This window comes from Oryctolagus cuniculus, chromosome 13 (assembly GCF_964237555.1).
Source record: "Oryctolagus cuniculus chromosome 13, mOryCun1.1, whole genome shotgun sequence".
In the NCBI taxonomy this organism is placed as follows: domain Eukaryota; kingdom Metazoa; phylum Chordata; class Mammalia; order Lagomorpha; family Leporidae; genus Oryctolagus; species Oryctolagus cuniculus.
The window spans coordinates 79209188-79236784 of record NC_091444.1 but is presented as its reverse complement, the minus strand read 5'-3'; the positions used below and the strand labels follow the sequence as shown (position 1 = coordinate 79236784).

General features: G+C 39.1%; 1 protein-coding gene across 5 annotated transcripts in view; it reads left to right on the top strand.

Moving 5' to 3' along the window:
* TUBAL3 (tubulin alpha like 3) overlaps positions 1 to 27597 on the top strand; it is a 41521-nt gene that overhangs the window by 8743 nt on the left and 5181 nt on the right. The window contains exons 2-3 of one of the 5 annotated variants that reach the window (XM_051834764.2): positions 4060 to 4169; positions 16392 to 16635. In XM_051834764.2, coding sequence (XP_051690724.2) covers positions 16542 to 16635 — 94 coding nt within the window. In that variant the 5' untranslated portion in view covers positions 4060 to 4169; positions 16392 to 16541. Of the gene's footprint in view, positions 1 to 4059; positions 4180 to 11089; positions 12177 to 16391; positions 16636 to 27597 lie in introns of those variants that run through there. The other 4 variants (XM_051834765.2, XM_051834763.2, XM_051834767.2 and 1 more) reach the window with 4 other exon arrangements.

Genomic DNA, 27597 nt, shown 5'->3' with positions numbered 1-27597 from the left:
TTTTTGTGTGTGTAGCAACTCAACTGTTGAGTATGGATTCATGATAGTATTTATGTGTTTTTATTATAGAACTTTTAAGTTTATTTAAAGGTAGAGATAGTATTGGCTCAACTTTAGTAGTTATCAATATATAGTCATGTTTCATCTCTATCCTTACTACCTATCCCAAACCCAGGCATAGATTATTTTGGAATAAATCCATGGCAATATATTATTTTATCCACAGATACTTTAGTATGTATTTCTTTTTTTTTTTTTTTTTTGACAGGCAGAGTGGACAGTGAGAGAGAGAAAGAGACAGAGAGAAAGGTCTTCCTTTGCCGTTGGTTCACCCTCCAATGGCCGCCGCGGCCGGCGCGCTGCGGCTGGCGCACCGCGCTAATCCGATGGCAGGAGCCAGGAGCCAGGTGCTTTTCCTGGTCTCCCATGGGGTGCAGGGCCCAAGCACCTGGGCCATCCTCCACTGCACTCCCTGGTCACAGCAGAGAGCTGGCCTGGAAGAGGGGCAACCGGGACAGAATCCGGCGCCCCGACCGGGACTAGAACCCAGTGTGCCAGCGCCGCTAGGCGGAGGATTAGCCTAGTGAGCCGCGGCGCCGGCCCAGTATGTATTTCTAAAACTAAGTTCTCATTTTAATATAGCATTTCACCACTATCATACCAAAAATATTAACAGTAAGTTCTTAACGTACTCAAATACCCCGTCATCGCTCAAATATCCCAATTGTACCATAAGTATTCTTAACAGTAACCTGTGGTTTTCTATATGTTCAAAATGTCTAAGTTGCATTCATTATTCCTTTTTACTATCAAATGTACTCGTCTTTGGCAGTGGAGCCAAAGTGACATATACCATGGGTATTTTTTAAGACAAAACAAACAAGCAAGAAAAAAGTTTATCCAAGACAATCAATACACTATATACCTCAAACAATTCTTTACAAGCTTTATTTTATGAAAGTGATGTTCCTGAATAGTATCAACTGTGTGTTCATTTTTTTCCTTATACAGTCAACCCTCTATATCTGCTGGTTTCACAAATATAATTTTAACGCCACAGAAGAAAATTTGTTTAAAATTCATTTACTGAGACAGAGTTTATTTAGGCAGAATTACAGAGAGAAGGGGAGAGACAAAGAGATCTTACATCCACTGGTTCACTCCCTAAGTGGCTGCAACCACTGGGATTGTGCCAGGCTGAAGCAGGAGCCCAGAACTCCATCTGGGTCTCCCATGTGGGTAGCACTGGACCAAATACTTGGTCCATATTCTGCTGCTTTCCAGGCACAGTAAGAGGAAGTTGGATCAGAAGTGGAGGAGCTAGGACTCCAACTGCTGCTCACATGGGATCCTAGAATCCCGGGTGGCAGCTTAATCTGCTGAGCTGAAACACCAGCCCCAAAAATTATTTTTAAAAATTACATCTGATTGAACATGTAACAGACTTTATTTTTCTTGTTATTATCCCCCAACAATACAACATCTGTTTACATAGCATTTACATTGTGGAGTTACTGTGGGTAATCTAGAGATGATATAAAGAATATAGGAGAGTATGCATAGGTTATATGCAAATACCATGCAATTTTATATAAGACACCTGAGCATCTGTGGAGTCTGCTATCTGAAGGAGGTTTGAGGGACTTGGAACCAAATCCTCCATGGTTCTTGAGGCCTAACCGTACTGAAATGATTTCACTTCTAATGTATTGATTTGGAATTTATCCTAAGATATTGGGCCAAATTTCACTTTCTGCAAATAACTCTCCCTTTCTACAACTACAACTTAATTTAAAAATCCATATTTCACCATATTTCAGATTCTTTTTCAGATATTAATTTTCATAGATACTTGCTAATTTCTAGACTTTCTATTTGACTTCTTTCATGGATTCATGGATCAACACTATCTTACCTTAAGATATAGAGACTGTACTCATCAAGATTCCCCAGAGAGACAGAAACAATAGGATCTAGAGCTAGAAAGATGGAGATATGCAGGGCAGGATGTTGGTAGGGGAACTGGCACACATGATTATGAGGCTGAGAGGTCCAGTGATTGGCCATCTGCAAGCTGGAGACCCAGGGGTGATGGGAGCACGGCTCAGTCCAAGTCCCAAAGCCTCAGAACCAGGGAATTGGGTGGTATAACTCCCTAGTCTAAGATTGAAGGCCAGAGAACATGGGGAGCTTCAAGTCCACTCTGGTGCCAAGTCCCAGAGTCCCAAGTCCAGAGAACTCAGGAGTTGTGATGTTCAAGGGTAGAAGAAGAAGGGTGTCCCAACTCCTGGAGAGAGAGAAAGGGGGAGAGAGAGAGAGAGAGAGGAGAGAGAGGAGAGAGGAGAGAGGAGAGAGGAGAGAGAGAGAGAGAGAGAGAGAGAAAGGAGAGAGAGAATGAATTCACCTTTCCTCTGCCTTTTTGTTCTATGTGAACCTCCAACCAACTGGACAGTATATACCCACATCTAGTGGGTCATCGCACTGTGTCCACTGGCTCCACACCAATCTGCTCTGGGAACACCCTCACAGTCATGCCTGGATATACTGCTGTATCAGTCTCTTAGGTGTTCCTTAACCTATCCAGTTCACAACTAATGCCAACCACTAGATACTTATTTTAAGGCCATATTATAGGGCCAGAGCCGTGGCTCACTTGGTTAATCTTCTGCCTGAGGCCCTGGCATCCCATATGGGTGCCGGATTCTAGTTCCAACTGCTTTTCCTCTAGTCCAGCTCTCTACTTTGGCCCGGGAAGGCAGTGAAGGATGTCCCAAGTGCTTGGCCCCTGCACCCGCATGGGAGACCAGAGGGAGGCACCTGGCTCCTGGCTTCTGATAGGCACAAAATGGCATAGCAGCTATTTTGGGGGGTAAACCAACGGAAGGAAGACCTTTCTCTCTCTCTCTCTCACTGTCTAACTCTGCCTGTCAAATAAAAAAAGACCATATTATGTTATTTGGCATCTTATTTGTATCCTATCTTTAGTGCTTTCCTAGCTGTTTCTGTTTATTTTTTCATATGAACTTTATAATCCATTTGTCTTGGTCTAGACCAGAAACATAAAACTCTTCTAATAATTTTACCAGCATCAAAGGAATGTTATAAACTAACTTCAGGATAATTTACATATTTATAATACTGTTTATCCTTACTGAAAAAGATGTTATGAGAAAAGGCATGTGGCACAGTGAATAAGATGCCACTTTGAACATCTGCTCTAGTCCCAGGTCCTTCCACATTCCAGCTTCCTGCTAATGCACACGCTGGGAGGCAGCAGCTGATGGCTCAAGTAGTTGAGTCTCTGTCACCCACATGAGAGACCTGGATGGAGTTCCTGAATCCTGGCTTCAGCCTTCCCCAGACCTGGCTGTTGAGGGTATTTGGGGAGTGATCCAGTAGATAGAAGATCTCTTTTTTCCTGTGTCTCTCCCTTGTCTCTGTTTCTGTGCCTTTCAAATGAAAATAAAGTTGACAATTCAATGTTTACAAAAAAGACATTAACATTTGGTGAATGAATTAATCAGAAAGTATGAGTTGAAGTTGTGTCTCCCGGGGTGGCCTGTTTTTAAAAAGATTTATTTTATTTATTTGAAAGAGTTATGGAGAGAGGCAGAGACAGACACATCTCCTTAGGCAAACAGAAGTGAGCAGTGGAGATATGGCTAGGGCAGGACAGGATGGCTCTTGCACCAACTCCCTGTCTGCCACCTGCTGGTCACAAAAAGAACTGACAGCCTTGGCTTGGGCTCTGGATAATGGCCCATGGGCCCTCCTACTTCCTTTAGTCTCAAAAGAGAACAGGATGACCATGACAAAAGGCTCTGGATGTGAAAGGTGAGATGCTCAACATGGCAGGGGCTGCTTTGTGGAAACAAGGTAAAAGAGGACATCTCATGACTTTCTGAGACACCTTGTGAAAAGATTATTTAAGGAACCCTCCCCTACTTTTTTAAGAAAAATAGCAAAGAGAATGTGCCTTATATATTTTGATTGGCACAATACACACTGGTGGGTGCTGTAAGGAATGGTGGCATTAATTTCATTCTTTCTTCCCCATAGAGATCTTTTTGAGGTATCCAGGAGCACCTGTGCAGGAGTTGAACTTGGAAAGTACCAGAATGTTTTGCTGCTGTGACCAGGGCAAAAGAAGTCACCAGTGACATTGACGGGTGAGTACAGGTCAGTAGTGGTTATGCCTTCCTCCTCCCAATCCTTTTCTTCAACCCCAGTCCAGACAGAGAGAAAACACCCAGAACAGCTGCCACCATACCCAGTGAGTAGAGTATTTCATGGCGGGTCCACATGAGCAGCCAACTGTAGTTAGGAGCTAGAAATCAAGCATAGACACTCTGAGGTGAGGCACAGGAATTTAACTGGTGTCCTCACTGCTAGGCCAAACACCTGCTCCAACAACCTTAATTGATGGAAAATACAGACAGAGAATGGGACTTCCTTTTGCAATCAAAACAAACAAAAGCACACCTTAGGGCCTTGTGAATTTCAGAATGTCAATATCTAGCCATAGTTCCTTGTCTAAGAAATTTATGGAAGGCACACTCTGGGTGACCCTGACTTCTCAGTGAGTACCTCTGGCTCCACTCATAGAATATTTCTCTTTCAATTACTGGGAGCTTTTTGCCATTTTCCTCCTGGAACACTCATAGATTACAGTGACTGACCCAAAACTTCCAAAAAGACATTTCAATTTTCAAAAGACTTCTGAACTCTTGCAGGGGGAACTTGACCACTGTGGTCCTTTATCTGCTTTTCTCTTGTAACATACTGTCTATTCAGAATTCATCAAGCAGCCCTCTGAGTCATGGAAGCGGAAGAACGCTCTCACATTCATTACTTTACCATTTGGCTCTTGCTATCCTTTATACTACTGAGAAAACTTCCTATTCTCTTTTTGATTTGTTGAAGGGAAACCATTATGGTTTATTATTTACCTCCAGTTAAAAAGATTCTTGAGGCTTACTGGAAGTCCTTTAATCATTTTATTATCTTCATGAAGAAGTTTAATGTCATTTGATGGTCCTACAAGTGATCATTCCAAGCCACTTTATTTGGACATTTTCTGTGTTATCTATTAAATCTGTGCTGTTGGCATTTTTAATTGAGGGTGCCTGCATGTCACTTTGAATGTAAATGATATCTACAGCATGGGTAATATGACCATCACAACTGCATTTCCCTAAGAAGGATCACTGCAGCGCTTGTGGTTCAAGTCCTGGTTTCATCCTAACTTCAGCTTCCTGCTAATGCACACCCTGGGAAACAGCTGCTGATGGCACAAATACTTGGGTCCCTGCTACTCATGTGGGAGACCCGGATTGAGTTCAAGTTCTCTGTCTCTCTGACTTGCAAACACAAATTTAAAAATTAATTTATGCTAAAAAAATAAATGAAAGTGAGGGTGTCACCATATCACCGGGTGTCATTCCATTCATGAATCATGTCTTTGTTCTTTGTAAAGTATGTTTTTCATAATACATTTTCAGGGTGGTTAAATTCACAGAACATACAATTCACCATCTGAACCATTTTGAAGTGTATATATCAGTGGCATTAAGTATGTTTACATTGTACATCTGTCTCCAGAACCTTTTCATCTGACCCATGTGCAACTGTATCCATAGCCCCTCCTGCCCTGAGCCCCTGGCAGCCTCCACTGTACTTCTTGTCTCTATGAATTTGACTAATGTAGGCACTTCATATATGTGGGATCATAGAGGAATTATCTTTTCTGACTGGTCTATTCACTTCACTTAGCTTAGCTTAATGTTTTCAAGACTCATCCATGTTTTATATGAGCAGCCTGTGTCAGAATTTTCTTCTTTGGATACAGCATGCTTTGTTTACCCATTCATCTATCCCTAGAAATTCAGGTTGTTTCCTCATTTTGGTTCATGTGAATAATGTTGTGAACAAGGGTGTGCTAACATCTATTCAAGACCCTACTTTCAATTCTTTTGAGTATATACCCTGAAGCGGAATTACTTGACCATGTGGTAACTATTGTGCTTTTTCCATGGAAAACCCATAGTGTTTTTAATGGCCGCAGTTTTATGTTCCCAAAAGCAATTTGCAAGGGTTTTCATTTCTCCACATCCTGACATTTGTTGTTCTTTTTAAAAGATCAAAGTGTCAGCTTTGAATATGTCTTTAGTCAAACCAAGATAAAGGAAACAGAAAGACAACCATTCTCTATTTTCCCATGTGCTGCTATCACAAAAGGATTCACTTTCCTTTAATACAGCATAGTCATGGCCACCAATAGCCATTACTATAAATGACATGGGATTTTTCTATGTGGTGATACTCATTATATGTGGCTATATACCAACTGGTATGGAGAGAGCCAAGAAGCACTACTTCCAGGCATCAGGGCTCTGGAGCCTGGCATGCCGTGTAGATCTGTGTGATTGATTGGGAATATGTTCTTTAACCTCTCCACTCAGTTGTCCTGCCTGTAAAGCTGAGAGCATAATCACACAGCCATCTTTGTGCTGTCATGATGACTGAATGCAGTTTTATTTCTAAAGTGTTTGGAATAGGACCTAGCCTAAACAAGCCTTAAACTATGCAGTAAGCATGTGAGAACTCTTTTGTGAGACTCAGGGATCTGGGGCTTTGCTCAGAGCCTGAAACTCTACCTAACAATACATTTTATAACTGTAGGTGTTTCCCTCTCTGCGATTCTTTTAAAGTTGGCTGGAAAATTTCTTCTCCCTGTTCAACATATTCAACTGCCATGAAGAGTGTGTTCCATGCTCCAAACATCCAAATGTATGGAATTTTTAGGTAAATTTTTTTTTTTTGGACAGGCAGAGTGGACAGTGAGAGAGAGAGAGACAGAAAGAAAGGTCTTCCTTTGCTGTTGGTTCACCCTCCAATGGCCGCCGCGGCCAGCGCGCTGCGGCCGGTGCACCGCACTGATCCGATGGCAGGAGCCAGGAGCCAGGTGCTTTTCCTGGTCTCCCATGGGGTGCAGGGCCCAAGCACCTGGGCCATCCTCCACTGCACTCCCTGGCCACAGCAGAGAGCTGGCCTGGAAGAGGGGCAACCGGGACAGAATCCGGCGCCCCAACCGGGACTAGAACCCGGTGTGCCGGCGCCGCTAGGCGGAGGATTAGCCTAGTGAGCCGCGGCGCCGGCCAGGTAAATTTTTTTATTCATTCATTCATTTCTTCAATCAATCAAGAGGCAGAGACAGAGATATAGAGAAAGATTTTAAAATAAAGAAACAGACAAAGGCTGGCACACAGGCACACAGAAAGATCTTCCATCTACTGGTTCATTGCCCAAATATTCACCACAGCTGAGATTGTGCCCTGCTGTAGAGTGGAACCAGAAATTCAATCCTGGTCTCCCATGTAGATGACATAGACACAAGTACTTCAGATGTTACCTGCTGTCTCCCAGGGTTAGCATTTGCAGGGATTTTGAATAAGGAACAGAGCCAGGACTCGAACCCAGGCAGTCTGATATGGGAAACACAGGCATCTCAAGTGGCACTTGAAAAACTGTGCCAAACACCAACCATAAGAGTAAAACTTTTAAATCTTTAAAAAATTTAAAAATCTTTAAAAAAATGTAAACTTTGGCTGGCGCCATGGCTCACTTGGCTAATCCTCTGCCTATGGCACCAGCACCCTGGGTTCTAGTCCCGGTTGGGGCGCCGGGTACTAGTCTCGGTTGCTCCTCTTCCAGTCCAGCTCTCTGCTGTGGCCCAGGAAGGGAAGTGGAGGATGGCCCAAGTGCTTGGGCCCTGCACCCACATGGGAGACCAGGAGGAAGCACCCAGCTCCTGGCTTCAGATCAGTGCAGCTGCCAGCCGTGGCAGCCATTAGTGGAGTGAACCAATGGAAAGAAGACCTTTCTCTCTGTCACTCTCTCACTGTCTATAACTCTCTCTCTCACTGTCTAACTCTGCCTGTCAAAAATAAAAAAATTAAAAAATGTAAACCTCAATCTTTCAAATTAAGTTTTTAGGAAAACGTGTCTCACTCCACAGGTTTCAGCTATGGAGTGCCAGTTAGAGGCTTCTGATACAGTTTCTCACTAATGCACCTAGGAAAGCAGCAGAAGATAGCCCTGTAGTTGGGTCCTTGCCACCTATGTGGGAGACCTCAATAGAATTCTTGGCTCATGGCTTCTGACTACTGTGTCATTTGTCAATATTAATCACACTCCTGGGAATTTGTCCCAAGAAATAAAACCATTTATTCATGAAGATATTAATGACATTGTTTATAACAAAAAATTAGGGAAATAAATAATGATAGCCCATGCCCTGGAAAGAATATTTTCAGCCAATAAAAATGAACTGTGAAGTGTGTGATAGAACAATATATTGAAATTTTAAGTGGAAACAGATTTAGAGGCAAATTCAGAGTTATGAATTGTAAGTGATTAAACAAGAAAAAGAATGAGTCAAATGTATTAAGATGTCTCTAGATTATCACTGGGTTTCTAAAATATTTTCATTTTTGCTTTCTTGTATTTAATAGTTTCATAAATGTAGTCAAAGGCTGAATTTGTATTATCATTACTCTACAAGGAAAAAAAGTCTTAGTTTTAAAAAACTTTAGTTAACAAAACCGCTGTACCTTCTCACTTTATTACTCTCCAAAAATTAAAGAAGAAAATATTGCTTCATAGCACTTAAGGTGTAAGAATATAGAAATGTCTGGGAATCCGGTCTCTACTCAAACAGTGCTTCACAGGATGCAGGTGTTTAGATCGAAGCACAAGGAGTCACCAGCATTTGATTTTTTTTTTACCCACAGAAACAGCAATTTCATAGTTCCCACTTAACTATTCCTGGTGACAGCCTCAGAAATCAAAGTCTGTCCTCAACTCTGCAGGTCCTAAAACTGGTTTTAATGATATAATCAGAGGTGATCTGCAGTAAGAATCGTCCCCGAAGTGATGGATACTCCAGGATGTTGAAATGGGGATTTCAGTGAGTGAAATAGTGTTGATTTAGGCAGGATGACTGGTTCCAATTTTCATTCTCTTGGGAAATTATGATTTTTTCAGTTACTCACAAGTTTTCATTAAATTCCTACTGCTCTACACTAGGCCTCGAGCTAAGTAGTAGCACAGGAAATAAAGAATAACAAATTTGAATCAGAAAATTGCCAGGCACCAAAGAAGCAGACTAGAAGAGATTGTACTATTGTGTGGGTTTGTCATTCAGCACCTGGAAAACATTGGTGAAGTCTCATGATCCTACACTGACAAACTGCCTCTGCAGCAACATCTGGATTAATGTGTTTGAGTGAATAACTGGGGACTGTAGCCTAGCCAAGGTGACACACTAAGCTAATATTACACTAGAAGACCCTTTAAGTCTAGAAATTCCAATTATCACTACTAGGGGAAGCTTTTCCCTTTAGGAGTTAATATTTCCAAGAAAAAAATGCTAAAAGAAAAGATGCACTTCTGAAATTACATTATAAGGGAGATATTTCTAATTTTCTTTTAATTTCTTTGTAAATCTAAATTAATCGTAGCTTTGAGGTTGAGAATTAAAAAAAAAATAATGAAAATCACTGAATCTGTCAGGTGACCAGAAATGAAATAACTCAAATTATCTGATTTTCTCTCATCTTATTTCAAACTGAAAATGTCAGGAGACAATAAGAAAAATTTGATGTAGCAACAAAATAAATATCACTGTAATTTTATAAGATTAAACCGGTTCACTATTTCTCCTTAATATATGAAATGACCAGGGCCCTGAAAAGTAGAAGAAAAATTGGCAGAGAGAGACAGACAAGATTGGCTTAGTGAAAATCAAAACCAGAGGCAAGTGTAACACATAAAACGTTGAGGGTGAAACTGCTGAAGATCTTTGTGCTTTCTTCATTTTCCCAAAGTTGTGAGGAAGAAGTGGTATGGACCATGATTTATGATTCTTGAGTAACAAAAAATATATTGTTGATTACTGAATTATACAAGCATTATCATGCTAAAATTCATTTCATTAATTCAAAGACCAGAAATGAGAGAAAAGGGAACTTAGCACAGAAAACAGAAAGCAGAAAATAAGATAGTATATCTAAATCCAGCTATTGAATTAAATATTATTAACTGAATTATCTAGTTAAAATACAAAAATAGAAAAAAATTGTGTCATATTATGCTTACAAAGGACACATCCAAAATATGAGAGGGGCTGGCACTGTGGTGTAGTGGGTAAAGCTGCTCAGCCTGTGATACTGGCATCCCATATAGGCTGTGGTTCAAGTCCCGGCTGCTCCTCTTCTGATCCGGCTCTCTGTTACAGCCTGGGAAAGCAATAAAGGACAGCCCAAGTGCTTGGGACCCTGCACCTGCATGGCAGACCCGGAAGAAGCTCCTGGCTCATGGTTTCAGATCAGCCCAGCTCCAGCCATTGTGGCAATTTGGGGAGTGAACCAGTTGATGGATGACCTCTCCCCCTCTCTCTCTTTACCTCTGCTTCTCTGTAACTCTGCCTTTTAAATAAACAAATAAATCTTAAAAAAAAACCAAAATATTAGAATACTAAAAGTTTTTAACTATCAAACAATAGAAAAAGATGGGAAAAGATATTAAAATACTATTCAACAAATTGTATTAAAATAGTAATATTAATATTTAATAATAAAGACCTTAAGGCAAAAATACTTAATACAAAGAGCCATTCAAAAATGACACAGTTTCAATTACAAAGAAAACATAAAAATTTAAATCATCTATGCTTCTGTTAAGTCTCAAAATATATAAAGCAAAAATTGACAGAAAAAGAAATTAGAGAAATTCTTAATAACAAAATTTTAACAAAGCCTTTAAAATAATTGTTGCATAAAAATTGGACTGGCTAATAAATCAGTTTGACCAAGCTGTCTAAAACATTGTATCCTACAACTGCAGAATGTAAATTCTTTTTTTTTTTTTTTTTTTTTTTTTTTTACAGGCGGAGAGGACAGTGAGAGAGAGACAGAGAGAAAGGTCTTTCTTTACTGTAGGTTCACCCTCCAATGGCCACCGCGGGCGGCGCACCATGCTAATCTGAAGCCAGGAGACAGGTGCTTCTCCTGGTCTCCCATGGGGTGCAGGGCCCAAGGACTTGGGCCATCCTCCACTGCACTCCCAGGCCACAGCAGAGAGCTGGCCTGGAAGAGGGGCAACCGGGACAGAATCCGGTGCCCCGACCAGGACTAGAACCTGGTGTGCCAGCACCGCAAGGTGGAGGATTAGCCTAGTGAGCCACGGCGCCGGCCAGATGTTCCAAGAATTTTTAAAAAGAATTTACTCTGGCTTTTTAAAATTTTTAAAAAGAATTTACGGTGCACTGGCCGCAGCGCGCTGGCCGCGGCAGCCATTGGAGGGCGAACCAATGGCAAAGGAAGACCTTTCTGTTTCTCTCTCTCTCACTGTCCACTCTGCCTGTCAAAAAAAAAAAAAAAAAAAAAAAATTCTTGGAACATCTTAGCAAGTTAACCAGTATACCGTATACAAAGGGAATCTCAATAAAATATAAAGAAAGAAATCATTTGAACTGTGTTGTCTGATCTTAATTCAATTAACCAAAAATTGTTATATGTGGCAGTCTGATAATTTGCTATAAGTGAAACCCCACAAATCCCCATCTTCTTTAAGTGATGGTGGTTGAGGTGCAGGAGTGGGAGGTAGAGGTTAAAAACACTTCTGATGCCTTAAACTTTTGAGTAAGGAAAGACACCTCATTGTTTTTCTCTATGGGTTTAAGGGCTGTTTAAATCTTATTTAAGGGGAAGATATTTCTACTATACTCATGTAATAGAAAAAGTTGATTTGCCGTTGTAACACATTTTACTCACATTCTTGCCTTTTTCCCATCAATGCTTAATAAGTTCTTACACAAGAGGATTTTTAAAGGGATATTTGGTTATTTCAGCATAGATATAAATTGGAAGGAGATTTGAATAAGTTATCATTAATTCATCTTCAGTTGTGTGAAAACTTTATCACAAGTTGTTCAGGTCCAACACACCTACCTTGAGACCAGAGAACTGAAAAACTGAAAAGAGACTGTACTGCTTTAAGTGAAGAAAGCTTTTCAGCACTCAGGTGGAGTCACTTCCGGGCTGGTGATAAAGCCTAGTTAGGAATGCTCCTTAATCATTTCCACAGGGCAGAAGGGGCACACTCAGATCAGCATGGTAAGTGGCTATGGTCCTTATACATTGTTGACAGTGTTGATTTGGTACTGTAGTAAGTTTTGCTTATCATGGTTGGCCCCTTCACCCAAAAAGTAGTCTTAATAAGTGGTTATTTGAGAGAACTTTTTAAAGGCATATTTGTTTCTGTCAATATTTATACACACACACACACACAAACATATATAAAACTTGGAAGCAGATTTGGATAGGCTGTAATCTGTTCATTTGTAGTTTTGTTTATTCTAAGTAAAGTTCCGTTGATTTGTAGTTATTTGCGACCTTTAATTGAAACACTGAAGCAAGATCTCCTCCTTCCTTAGTTTTTACTTTCGTTTTGCACCCGGTGTGCTGATTTTTCTGCAGAGATCAATTGTTTTACTTTTACTTATGCTGTTAGAGTTTCTGGGGACGTCGGACCTGGGTTACTGTTGCTAGGATTATATGATAGGCATATAAATGCATAGCAGGGTAAAGTACAAGGATACCTTTTTGTCTTCACTTGAGTTTAGTTCTTTGGGTTCAACAATGAACAATAATTATAATAATTCTGTTTGAGTCCACCTTTTAAAACCCACTTAACTTTTTTTAATCTTCTGTATGACTCAATTTTTAGTATCTTATAATTTTTAAGTCTTCAATGGAAGCAATCTTTCAAACTTCTTTTCATTTGTAATATTCTTAGTCCATTGAACTACCTAACATGTTAAGGAAATTTAAAGTTATGTGTTCCAACATGAGGGATAGTTGTGGTACTGGAATGCTCTGTATCTTGACTGAATCACTGTCAACATGTCAATGTGATATTTCAGTGTAACCTTGAAAGATATTTCCATTGCAGGGAAATGAGTAAGGAGTGCATGAGATCTTTTGACATTCTTAAATTTTATTTTAAGTGGGGGGGAGGGATAAGGGAAGGAGAGAGAGAGAGGGAGGGAGAGGGAGGGAGAGGGAGAGAGAGGGAGAGAGAGGGAGAGAGAGGGAGAGAGAGGGAGAGAGAGGGAGAGAGAGGGAGAGAAATGTTTTCTCACAACCAAGGCTGAGCCAGGCTAAAGTTAGGAGCCCAGACCTCCAGTCTGGGTTTCCCACATGGGTGGCAAGAACTAAACTGCTTAAACTTACTAGTTATTCCCAAGATACACATTTGCAGGAAGCTGGAGTGGAAGCGGAGTTGCAACTTTTACCGGATATCTTGATATGGTATGCAAGTATCCCAAGTGGCATTTTAGCCACTGCATCAAATGCCTACTCTCTAGGGGTTTTTTCTTAGAACTGCATATGAATCTATAATGATCTTAGAATTGAAAATTTATTTGAAAATTTATACCTTCCTAGTAATTCCAATCTTTTTTTAGCAGCATTTATTAATTTGCTATGACTTTCCAATGTTGATATTCAGTGAACATTGTATAATTTCATGCTGTGTTATAGTGAGACGAATAGTTGAACACAGTTTGGAAAGGAAGAAGAGGCTAAGAGAAGAATAAGATGAAGGCGGTTTTTATACCCTTAGACACAGTTATGGTATAAACTCGGCTGCTTCTGAAAATCAAGAGGAGCACTTGTTGGGCCAAGACATTCCTGCTGAGTTAAAAAAGAGCAGTATTGCTTTGATGTCTGAACCACTTGGTCAACAGACTACATGAAGAGCAACATTTTTCTTCATGCTAGTTATTATTTTTGCTGTGAATACTGTGAACAAATTTCATGAATGTTTCCCAGTGGAGTATACTGAGTGGTAGACAGCTAGGGATGGAAATTGTGTGAAACCTGCATATAAATTTTGCAGATTAAGAGGTTTTAATCATGGAGAAACAATGAAGATTCATCTTCTTGTTCTAAATTTTAACTTAAATTTAAGGAACCAAGTTTTAGTGTAATTAGAGTAGCTAAAATATTTACAACATTTTAAGTCTGACAGGCGGGGTGGAGAAATGAAACTGGTTTTGAAGTTAAGGGTATTAAAAGTCCATTTATGATGAAACTGTTTTATGTTCCAAATATTGAATATTCATCAATCTTAAGTGCAGTGCTTTCTAAATGAAATTCATAGTCTATCATGAGAGACCACACAGAGAAGAACTATGGAAGCTCTGTGAAAGTACTGACCTTGAATTTCTCATGAAGCAAAGAGGGCTATGTTACACCTCATGAATCACAGAGACAAAGTACAAGGGTTTGATGCCACTGAACATGAACAGAGTCCAAGTCTGTTGGGGTGTGGCTGGTCAGGGCTCTCTCTCTCGCTCTCTCTGACTAGTGATCTGTGTAGACCACAGGCCAGTGATAGGCAGGGAAGCCTGAGGTCTTTCTATGGTTGACTCTGACTTTGAGACAACACAGCTGTAGACAAGTGCAGAGCTGTCATTTAGGTTATTGAGTAAACAAGCTTGAAGGACTCAGCTGGTGCATTACAGGCTGCTCACTATGTAAACCTTCTGCATAGACTTGTTCCAGGACCACCGGCAATCAAAACCCAACAATGTTAAAATTAACAATTGTTTTTGCTTTAGTTTTTTAGGATGTTCTTTCCCTCTCCTAAGAATAGATAACTCTGTTTAAATTCACCAAAATGTTATTTGCCTTTTCAAAAAAAAAAAAAAAAAGAATGTTGATTTATTTTGTTATAAGCATTTCCCAAGTCATAAATCATTTCTTTTTTGAGTAAACATTTAAGGTTTGCATGACATGCCATTGCATTGAAGCATCATCCTTTAAATAAAAGGCCAGCAATATATGAGAGGTTAAGTGGAATAAATCGATTATTTCTCATTTTTCACTCTCACATTTTTAGTCCTTTAAATGACATTGTGCCCATATCTTTGCATTTCATATTGTCTTTTTGTGATTCATTTGTTTATGTAATTTGACTATTTAGTGGGTTTCTCAAGGATTTTTTAAAATTAGTGCATATAAAATTGACTCATAGAGCCCTTTCTATAATAAATGTTTTGTATATCAATCTGTTTGCTATGGTATAGAAGTTCATATTTTTGGTAGTTAAACCTAAGGCATTTTTCTTTGGTAAACACTCCATTACTTTTTTTTAAAGATTTTATTTATTTTATTTGAGAGCTAGAGTTACAGACAGTGAGAGGGAAAGAGAGAAAAGTCTTCCTTCTATTGGGTCCACTCCCCAAATGGCTGCAATGGACAGAGCTGTGCTGATCTGAAGCCAGGAGTCAGACACTTCCTCTTGGTCTCCCATGTGGGTGCAGGGACCCAAGGACTTGGGCCATCTTCTACTGCTTTCCTAGGCCCTAGTAGAGAGCTAGACTGGAAGTGGAGCAGCCCGGACTAGAATGAATGCCCATATGGGATGCCGGCGCCGCAGGTGGAGGATTAACCTTCTGCGCCATGGAGCTGACCCCACTCCATTACTTTTTTTTTCCAGCCTTTTTTTTTTTTTTTGGACAGGCAGTTAGAGAGAGAAACAGAGAGAAAGGTCTTCCTTTTTCCATTGGCTCACCCCCTAAATGGCCGCCACAGCCGGCGCACTGTGCTGATCTGAAGCCAGGAGCCAGGTGCTTCCTCCTGGTCTCTCATGCAGGTGTAGGGCCCAAGCACTTGGGCCATCCTTCACTGCCCTCCCAGGCCACAGCAGAGAACTGGACTGGAAGAGGAGCAACCAGGACAGAATCCGGCGCCCTGGATTAGCCTAGTGAGCCGTGGTGCTGGCCTCCCACTCCATTACTTTTAACCTTAGAATACCCTTCCTTATTCAGAGTACATATAATAGGAAATATAAAATTTAAGCATGTGAAAAAGGTAATGTCTTTATCTATAATGAGCTTTAACATGTGACAATTTTATACATTGACTTTAGTTTTATTCCTTGCCAAAAACTAGCTACTTTTTTCCTTGATAAGTCAGCCTGATACTTATAGATTATATAAGTATCTATAGAAATTGCTATATAGATTATGAGTCTATAAATAAGCTTAACCCAGTTCTTAGTCTACCATACACTGGGTACATAATTTTTGTTGCCGTAAGAAACATTTTAGTGGGATTTGAGTCCTTGGTTCAATTGTTCCTGGAGCTACCTGTATGATAGTTTTTGGTTTCCATGAGACACTTTTGATTATCCTTGTAACAAATTTCTTTTGTAATATTTATAATTTGACTTCTGTCATCTGTAACAAGAGGTGCTGAATGACATTGCTCATGTTGTCTAAAAACACCTGTTTAGTTCTAACTTACAATGGCTTGTTTCAGAGGGAGTGCCTTTCCATTCATATTGGTCAAGCTGGCATCCAGATTGGGGACGCTTGTTGGGAACTTTATTGCCTGGAACATGGAATCCAGCCAGATGGCATCCTTCTTGACAGTAAACAGCATCAGCTGGAAAATGCTAACGTGGAGCATATGAGTACATCTTTTAACACCTTCTTTTGTGAGACAAGGGCTGGGAATCATGTGCCCAGAGCACTCTTCATGGATTTAGAACCAACTGTTATAGGTAATACAGTTTTGCATTCTAGTGTACATAACCCAGACAAAATAAGCAAGTCAAGTGCTTGTGATTATCAGAGCTAGCTAATCTACCTGTACATGGTCATGTGGAAGTTTTCCAATTGTAAAGCTTCATTCAGTGACAATTTAGAGTGATGAGCAAGACAAACATATCCAAAGGGAAGATTAGGTTTCCCTATGCAATAAAACTAGTTAAAGCCATTAAAATTTATCTGCACATTTATCAGAATAAAACAGTAAATCTTTTCCTGGATTTGAGAGCCAGTTGTTAGAAACCATTGATAAAGAAACTAAAATGTTGTCAGTTTTTACTTGTAGACTATTTGAAAATGATTTCAAAGAAGAAAAGAGTCAAATAAATCTTCAAATTGTGGGGGAAAACATCACAACTTTATGATTGTTAATGCTGAACTTTGTAATTTCTTGTTCAAAAACTTGAAACTAGAGAATTCTGGAGTCTTACTGACTTAAAAGAAAATCTAGAGAAGAATGTAGATTTGAGTTGAGATTGTGTGTTGGTTATTTATTCCTGTGTAATTAACAATTCCCAGACGTAGTGGTTTAAGACAGTAACATTCACTATGTTGTTCATGAATCTGCCATTTGCATTGGGCTCAGAGGAACAACACCTCTCTGTTTCACTTGGGACCAGCTAAGAAGGTTCAAGGGGAAGCTGGGAGATCTACTTTGAAGGTGGCTCACTCTCATGGCTGCCAAGTTGGTGCTGGCTATTGACTGAGGCCTGGGCCAGGGCTGTAACTGGGGGCCTGGCCCCTCTTGACTTGGGCGTCTCTATGGATTGCTTGGGTTTCTTTGTGGTATGGCAGCTGGGTTCCAAGAATTATAATCCCATGAAAACAAGAGAGAAGTTCACGGCATTTCTATAACTCATTCCTTGAAATCACAGAGTGTCACTTCAGCTATTCTCAATGAATCTAGGCAGTTATAAAGATCCCCCAGGCAAGAGACAAAAATCCCTCCTTTTGTTACAGAATAGTGAGGTTCTAGAAACACGTGTGAGATGGGATATACTGTTGTGGCCATCTTTGGAAAACACATTCTGTCCATACTAGATTGGAGTTGATTTTCTTATCAGAGTAGAGCCAGAATAAGTTACAAAATTGTAGGGGAAAGTAGACTCATACCCATGTGAATGAACAGATAAATAATTTTGAGAGGGTGAAATTAAAACCTGTTGAGGTCTATATATGGGTCCAACATTACTCTGTTGGATACTGTAAAAGTAAAAAATAAGGAATTATTGATGACTTTAAGAAAGGATGAGATTCATACGAAGGCTAAGAGAAGCAATTGTTTTATATTCTGACTTGAGTTATACATGCTTTAATAGAATATCTGTGTTTTTGTTTCAGACAAGTAGGAGTTTGCAACTGTGAGCATCAGCAGAGATCTTGTGTCTGGGAGCTGGGCAGGCTAGAAAATGTATGTCCCTAGCAAACTTTGACAAATGTAGCTGAGGGATCAATATAAGAAGTCACATCTCAGTATTAGGGATGTTAAAGCAGATATTTTAGCTTGTGCCCATCCAGAGATGTTAGGCAAATGGGAGGATTAAGGCTCAGGATCAGAAGCTGAGGAAGTCAGAGGAGAAAGACAGAAGGTGAAGACTGAAAGAAAAATTCCAATCCTCTGGGACTCAGCCTGGAGGAATGGTGACTTTGGGGGTCTTGAGCTGGTTCAAAGATCCCTGAACACAGTTCTCAGATTTCAGGAGAAGCCACTGTCTTTCCTTGTTTTATTCAACAAGTAAGAGAGCCTTATCTGTCCTAGGCATCATTCTTGACTCTGGAGAGGTATATAGTCTTAGTCCTCATGGAGCTGACTTTCAAGTGGGGTTCAGACCAATAAGAACCAAACAAATAGCATGTCTAATGTTGATAGTGGTATGGAGAAAAACAGAGTGGGGTGATGGGGCAGGGACTGTTGTGAGTGGGAATCAGTGGGTTATAAGATTGTCATGGACCTAATTATAGGGATCTGAAGGAAATGAAGTTCAGAATTACTTCTCTGGAAAATATCAGAAGCTTTTTTGACAAAGTGATATTCCATCTGAGTCTTGAATGGGTGCAGAATAGTTCACAGACGACAGAATAGAAACCACAAACAATGATACATTCAGACACCTGTGAGTATTGTTTTGGCTTGAACATGGAAAATGAGTTGATAAACAGGAATCATTGAAGGCTAAAACAGGATTATAAATAACAATCTAGTGGTTTAGAAAACAAACAGTTTCAAAAACTGTAGTCTTAGAAGGCAAAAAATGGAGTCTCCTTAAATAAGATGCTTAATCTGAATTTTAAAGGAAATAGTAGGGGGCAGTAACGACTTTATAGCATGGAAAAAGATGATTAAAAACAAATTGAGTTACTAAGATTAGTCACAGAGATTTATTCATTAATTTCTTCAACATTTACTTGGTACATGCTATGTGCCAGATATTTATTGAGACAGTGAGAATTGGAGAAAGTTATAGGACTGTTGTAATGTGCGGGCTTCACCTAATGCCCTGGTGTTGAGAATAGAAAAGAAAACTGATCAGGGAAATGTCTGTGTAAAATAGATTAAAGGAATAGATTATATGAGGGAAGATCTGAAAAAGTTACTAGAAAATGGATGCTATCTTCTACTTCTATTCTTCCTTGATATCTTTAAAACTCCCATACGTGTTAAATAAATGTTCAAGACAGAGAAGACAGAAGGGCCTCCCAGACTTTGCTGATTCAATAATGAGATTGATAGATGAAATATGAATATTAGAGGAGGACCTTATTTTCTAGTAGAGACAAGTTCAACATGGGACATGGAATTTAATTTTTTAAATTTCTTCTTAATTCCAATTTTATGTGTTTATTTTTCTTTAAAAATGTTTCAGGAAATTGTACATATTTATGAGGCACTATGTGATGCTTCATTACGTGTATATATTATGTGATATCTAATCAGGGTAAATTATTTATTCTTTCAACTATTTAACATTTCTTTATTTTGGAAACATCCAAGAATCCTATCTTCTAGTTTTTAAATATAGAAACACATAATAAATCAACATTATCTATCTTCATCCTACTATGCAACAGAACCCCAGAACTTTATACACCCATCAATTACCCTTTCTTCCTCCCTCCTTCTCCACTTCCCGCCCCAGCCTCTGGTAACCACCACTGAATTTTAATTTCTATGAGATCACCTAAACGTTTTAGATTCCACAGATGGGTGAGATCAGTGATATTTGTCTTTCTGTGTTTGGCTTATTTCACTTAACACACTCACCTCTATCCAGTTCCATCCATGGTGTTGCAAATGATAAGATTTCATCCTTTTTATGGCTAAGTATGTACCATGTTTTCTTTATCCATTCATCAATTGATGGGCACTTAAATCATTTCCATTTCCTGGCTATTGTGAATAGTACTACAATAAACAGGGGAGTTCGGATGTTTCTTTCAGAGATGGATTTTATTTTCTTTAGATTTAAAAAAATATTTATTTATTTATTTGAAAGGCAGAGTTACACAGAGAGGAGAGGGAGAGAGAGGAGAGGGAGAGAGAGGGAAAGAGTCGGGGGGGGGGGAGAGAGGGGAGAGAGAGAGAGAATCTTTCAACTGCTGGTTCACTCCCCAAATGGCTACAATGGCCAGAGGTCGGCCAGGCAGATCCAGGAACCAGGAACTTCTTCTGGGTCTCCTATGTGGGTGCAGGGTCCCACGCACTTAGGTCATCTGATGCTGCTTTCCTAGGTATATTAGCAAGGAGCTGGATTAGAAGTGGAGCAGCGAGGTCTTGAACCAGTTCACACAGGAGATGGCAGCATTGCAGGTAGTGGCTTTTTACCCACTACACCACAACTGCTCTCTCCAGCCCTACCCTGCCTTTTTTAAAAAATTTTTTCCTTAGATTTATAATCAGAAGAGGGTCTGCTGGATCATATGGTAGTTCTATTTTTTTTTTCTGAAGAACCTCCATACTGTTTTCCACAATGGCAGCAATAATTTACATTCCTACCAAGTGTCCAAGGGTTCCCTTTTCTCCACATCCTTGCCAACACTTGTTACCATTTTTCAAAGATTTTTTTTATTTGGAAAGACAGTGTTACTGAAAAAGAAAGATCTTCCATCTTCTGGTTTACTCCCCAAACGGCTGCAACAGCTGAAATGGGTAAGGCTGAAGCCAGGAGGCTAGATCTCCTTTGGATTTCCCACATGGGTGAGAGGGGCCCAAGTTTCTGGGCCATCTTCTGCTGCTTTCCTAGGCACATTAGTAGAGAGCTAGACTGGAACTGGAGCAGCTGGGACTTGAACCAGTGCTCATTGGGATGCCAGCATCTTAGCCAGCAGCTTAATCCTCTCAGCCATAACCCTAGCCTCATTTTTTGCTCTCTCTCTCTCTCTCTCTCTTTGATAATATTTAATTTTACTGCAGTGAGGAGCTATCTTATTGTGGTTTTGATTTGGATTTACTTGATGATTAGTGATGCTGAGAATTTTTCATGTATCTGTTGGCCATTTGTATGTCTTTCTTTGATAAATATCTGTTTAGGTCTATTGTCCATTTTAAAATTGGATTGTTTGCATTTTTTTCTGTTTGCATTGTTTGAGTTCTTTATATATTCTGGACACTAAACCCTTATGAGACATTTACCTTATAAATAAACTCTCCTATTCTGTTGGTTGTCTCTTCACTCTGTGGATTGTTTCCTTTGCTGTGCAAAAGCTCTTTAGTTTGATGAAACTCAATTTGTCAATTTTTGCTTTCATTTCTTGTGCTTTTGGGGTCGGATCCAGAAAATCTATTTTGAATTGATTTTTGTACAAGGTGAGAGTGCTCTAGGTTATTCTTCTGCATGTGTATAATCAATTTTCTTAGCACCATTTATTAAAAAGACTGTTTTTATTCAATGCATGTTTTTAGGATCTTTGTTAAAGATCAGTTAACTATAGATGTATTGGTTTACTTCTAGGGTCTCTATTTTATTCTGTTTGTCTATGATTTTATGCCAACACTATGCTGTTTAAATTACTGTAGCTTTGTTTTAATTACTGGTAGTATAATTCCTCCTGCTTTGTTCTTTTTGCTCATGACCACTTCGGCAATTTGTAGTTTTTTTGTGGTTCCACACAAATTTTAGTAGTGTCTTCTAGTTTTGGGAAAAGTATCATTGGTATTTTGGTAGGGATTACAGTGAATATGTGAATTGCTTTAGGTAGTTTGCACATTTTAGTGATAGTGATTTTTCAATCCATGAAAACAGAATGTCTTTCCATTTCTTTGTGACCTCTTCAATTTCTTTCATCAATGATTTATAGTTTTGTTTCTAGATAGTTTTCACTTATCTGGTTAAATTTATTCCAGGTATTTTATGCATTTTTGGGGGGAGGTAACTATTGGAAATGTGATTATTCTCTTGATTTCTTATTTAGATGATTCTCTGCTGGTGTTTGACAATTCTAATGACTTTTTTTACATCTACTTCACATCTGGCAATTTTACTGAATTATTACTTTGAACATTTTTTGGGTGAAATCTTTGGGGTTTTCTACATATAAAATTATCACCTGCAAGCCGTGACAATTTGACTTCCTTGTTTCTAATTTGGATGCCCTTTATTTCTTTCTCTTGCTTAATTGCTCTAGGTAGGATCTCTAGTACTATGTTGAATAAAAGTGATCATCCTTGTGCTGTTTCAGTTCTTGGAAAGTCTGATTATTTCCCTATTCAATATGATATTAATTGTGGTCTTTATTATATTGAGGTATGTTCTTTGTATACTTAATTTGGTCAGAGTTTTTAATCATGAAGTAATTTTATCAAATGCCTTTTCTGCATTTGTTGAGGTGATCATATGACTTTTGTCCTTCATTCTTTTGATATGGTGTTATTACATTTATTGACTTGTGTATGTTGAACCCTTCTTACATCTCTGAGCTGAAACTCGATCATGGTGAGTGATCTTTTTATGTGCTGTTGGTTTTTATGTGCTAGTATTTTGTAAAGATTTTTGCATCTATGTTCATCAAGGATATTGACCTGCAGCTTTTTTTTTTGTATTTTTGCTGGTTTTGGTATCAAGTTATAGCTGGCATCATAGAATGAATTTTGAATTCCCTCCTCTTTTTTATTTGTTTTTGAAATAATTTAAGAAGGATTGGTGTTAATTCTTTTTTCAAGTGTTTTGTAGAATGTAGCAGTGAAGCCATTTTTTGGTTTGATGTGAAGTATTTTATTGCTGATTCAGTCTTACTACTAATTATTGATCTGTTTATGTATTCTATTTACTCATGATTCAATTTGTATAATGTATATATATCCAATAATTTGTCCATTTTTTTCTGTATTTCTGTGGTATCAATGCTAATATCTCCATTACCATGTCATATTCTATATGTTTGAAATGTCTATCTTTTTACCTTTGTGAGTCTAGATAAGAGTTTATCAATTTTGTTTATCTATTGAAAGAAGCAACTTCATTTTATTATCATTTTGTGTTTTTTCATCTATGTTATTTATTTGTGCTCCGGGTTTTGTTATTTCTTTCTACCAATTTTTGATTTGATTTATTCTTGTTTTTCTCGTTCTTTGAAGTGTACCCATATGTTGTTTATTTGAAATCATGTTGTTTTTTTTTTTTAATGCAGGCATTGATTGCTATGAACTTCTCTCTTAGTACTGTTTTTGCTGTATCCCATTGATTTGGGTATGCTGTGTTTCTGAATTCATTTCAAGAAATTTTTAGACTTCCTCCTTGATCTATTGATTGCTTAGGAGTAAGTTGTTTGACTTCCACTTCTTTTTGTAGTTTATAACATTTTTCTCATTGTTGATTTCTAGGTTTACTACATGTGGTTAGAAAAGATACTCAATATTATTTTTACTTTTTAAAATTTTTGAAACTTGTTTGTGAAATACTATATGATCTATTCTGGAAAATGTCCTATTTACTGTGGAGAAGAATGGAAAGTTCTATAGATTTCAGGTACAATGGATCTAGAGCACAAATCAGCTCTGTTGTTTCTTTGTTGATTTTCTGTGGATATGATCTGTCCATTTCTACAAGGGTATTAAAGTATTCTATTGTTATTGTCTTAGAGTCTATCTCTCTCTTCAGGTCCATTAATATTTGTTTTATGTATTTGGGTGCTCCAAATACTAGATGTATATATATTTGCAAGTATTATTCCTTCTTGCTGGATTGAACCCTTTATATAATGACCTTTCTGGTCTCTTTTTACTGCTTTTGATTTAAAACACATTTTGTCTGATAGAACTGTGGCTACTCCTGCTTTCTTTTGTATCTCAGTTGCATGGAATAGCTTGTTCCATCCTTTCATTTTCAATCTCTCTGTGTTCTTACAGGTAAAGTCAGTTTCTTGTAGTCAGTGTATAGTTGGGTCCTGTTTTCAAAAAATCCATTTGGTCACTCTATGTCTTTTAATTAAATAATTTACTCCATTGAAATGTAAGATAATTATTGATAGGTAAGATGTTAATATGCCCATTTTGATACTTAATTTGTATTTTTATTATAATTCCTTTATTTCTTTGTCCCAATCTTCATTTGTGGTTAAGGGATTCTCTCTAGTGGTATACTTTGAGTCCCTGGTTATTGTTTTTGGTATCCCTATGTGTAGGTTTTGTTTTGTGGTTATACCTTGATTTTTGCAAAATATTCCTTTTGCTTATAACAAGATATCTTGAAATGATAACAACTTGACATTGATCTTAAAAATGGGAAATGAGACAATCAAAAATTGAGGTGAATAATCCTAATAAGGCACTCTACATTTGTGTTCCATTTTTCCCTGCATTTGGAATTTTGCTGTTACATATGAACTTTTCCCATTTTGCCTGTCTCTAAATATTTTAGTGTAGTTACAATTTTTAGAATCTTCATGATAGTAATGTAAATGATTAACATCACTATGTTTACAATATTAGAGCATTCTGAATTTGTTGTTAGAGTTACCCTTACCAGTGAGTTTTCTACCTTCTGACGCTTTCTTCTTACTTATTAGTCTCTTTCAGTTTGAATAATTCCCTTTAGCATTTCTTGTAAATCAGGTCTGTGATGATAAATTCTTTTACTTTTTCTTTGGCTCAGAATGTCTTCATCTTCTCCTCTGAAGAAGAGCGTTGCTTGATACTTGTATTCTTGGCTGGCAATTGTTTTTCTTTTGGTACTGTGAAAGTCTCAACCCACTCCCTCTTGGACAATAAGGTTTCTTTTTTTCTCTTTATTTTATCTTATTTATATAAAGGGAACAAATTTCTGGGCTGTAAGACTTCTGAAGTCTGCAGTCAGGTGACTCGGGTCCCCCATTTTGTGTTACTTGCTTCTTTTCTCACACAGCTTCCAGAATCCTCTCTTTACCTTGTAGAGTTTGATTGTAATATACCTTGGAGTAGACTTGGTTGTGTTGTCTTGGGTGACCTTTGACCTTCCTGTACTGGGCTAGTTATAGTTTTCTGTAGGTTTGGGAAGTTTTCTGTGGTTATCTCCTGGAATATTTTTTCTATTCCTTTGTCATTCTCAAGTCCCTCTTAAATCCCACTTACTCAAATATTTGCTCTTTCCATGCTATCTCATATTTTCCCAACAATTTCTTCATTTCTCTTCTTTCTTCTCTAACTTTGTATTTTCAAATAGCCTATCTTTGAGTGCGCTGATTATTTCTTCTGTGTTATCTATTCTACTACTGATGCCTTCTATCATGTTTTTTTTAATTTCACTGAGTATATTTTTCAGTTGAAGGTTTTCTGCTTGACTTTAATTACTTCCTACTCTATCCAATCTCTGTTAGAATACTGATCATTTCTCTATGTTCTCTTGAATTTCATTGTGTTTACTTAAAACAGCAATTCTGAAATCTTCTTCTGAGCATTTCAAAATTTCCATTCCTAGATGGTTGGTTTCTGGCACCTATTTAGCTTCTTTGGTGAAATTTTGTTTCCCTGGAATTTTCTGATGCTTGTTGAACTATGACATCTGCACATTGAAGGATTATAGTAATCTGGTTTCATTTGTGGCTGTCCTTCTAGAATGTCTAAGTAATCCACTCTGCTGATGAGGTAGGCTATGTTCTGTTGGCTACTGAGGTGGTTGATTGCCTGATGCTGCACATATCTGACTGGGATACAAGACTGCTCAGCTAGGAACATGGAACTCCACTGAACACTGAAGCAAGTTCTAACACTCCATCTAGTCACTGACCTAGGGAAAGGAACTATCAGAATCTTCTTGATGCTGGGTTTTATCAACCTGATATTGAGTTCTAAAACGGTCCCATGATTCCTTTCTCTGTGCCCAAGGTTGGAGGGGTGATGGGAGAGGTAGCTCCTCAGGCAAGTACTAGGAGGATCACACAGTCTCACAGTCACCAAGTTCTGTGAAATCTTAGGGATGCACACCAGGCCCACAAAAGGCAAAAGGTGCTGCACACCAAAAAATCTCACTAGGGCAGAGGTATTCACGTGACATTGGGGCAAGTCCAGAGATGGTCCACAAGCACTGGCCTGGGAATGGAAACCCAGTGGACAGATTTTCCCAGAGTTGGGCTGTACCAGCCCAGCACTGATTTCTAAGACACAGTCCCTTGGCTCCTTGTCGTCTGGGCAGACAGTTCTCTGGTTGCCCAGATTGGCCCCAGGCTGGGCGTACATGGATTCCATTGCCTCACAAAATTTCAGGGGTGCCTTCCAGGCCCATTGAAGTCTGGCAGTGACACACCCCAAAATGAGTCCTACCCCTTGGAGCACAGGTTTCTGCCTGATGCCAGGTAAGTCTACAGGCTCAATCTGTGAGTGTTGGCTGGGTGGTAGAGGCCTTTGGACTCTCTCAGGTGCTGGGTCTCAGAGTAGTAGGCTATGTTTTGAGCTCTAAGGTGCAGTCCTCAGTTCCCTTTTTCTGTTTTCTCTGCAAGGCTTGAGTTTTGCTTTCTTCTGGTGTTTGGGGAGGGGAGTGGATACCACCTGGTTATGGAGGCGCCAAATACTACTGAATGGATAAGGGCTTGTGGGCAGGAGCCAGAAGGCTCAACCCGATTGATTTTGTTTTTCACAGTGGGCCTAGCACTGGGATTTGGTTTGCTCTCGTTCTCCCAAGTGAGAGGCATCTTTCTAGGCCATGCTCCTTGGGAGATGGGGGAGGGATGATATATGCAGCTCTTTCCTTCTTGACTTTTCTTGTGACTATAACAAGATAAGGCACTGTGTTCTCTTACTTGGCTTCCATAGCTGCAGTGAAGACAACTTGGTGTGTGTATAGCTGTTCACATCGTGTCTCCGTGGGAAGGTGATTACTCAAACCTCTTACTCAGCTACCACCTTAGTATAGCACAGATCTGACCAGGGCATGGGAAGTTAGTGTCAGTAGGTTGATTCCAATTGGAAATGTGGAGCTTCAACAACAGATATCTGTTCCTCACAATTCTGGAAGCTGGAAGTCTGAGATCAAGGTGCCCCCATGGTTGGCCTCTGGTGAGGGCTCTTTTTAAAAATTATTAATTTATTTCTCAATTAATTCAGAAAGGAGGAGGAGGAGGAGAGAGAAACATGAGCACATGCATGCATGTTTAGGCATGTATGCTTGCACATACACATGTGCAGGTGCACACATACACACACACTCCCATCCTCTGATTCATGCTCCCCAAATGCCCAGGAGCCAGAAACTCAATTCAAGTATCCCATGTGGGTGGCAGGACCTAAAGCATCTGAGCTATCACTTGTTAACTTCCCAGGCTGCAAATTAATAGGGACCTGGAACTGGGAGTAGAGTTAAGACTAAAACCAGGCACTCAGATGTGGGATTCAAATATCCCACCCCTTAAAAATTTCATTTTGTGTAGAGGGCTGTTTTCCTGTTTTTCGGGTGGTCCCCACTTTGCAGTGTACTCACATGGCTGGGAAATCATCTCTCATGACTTCTTAG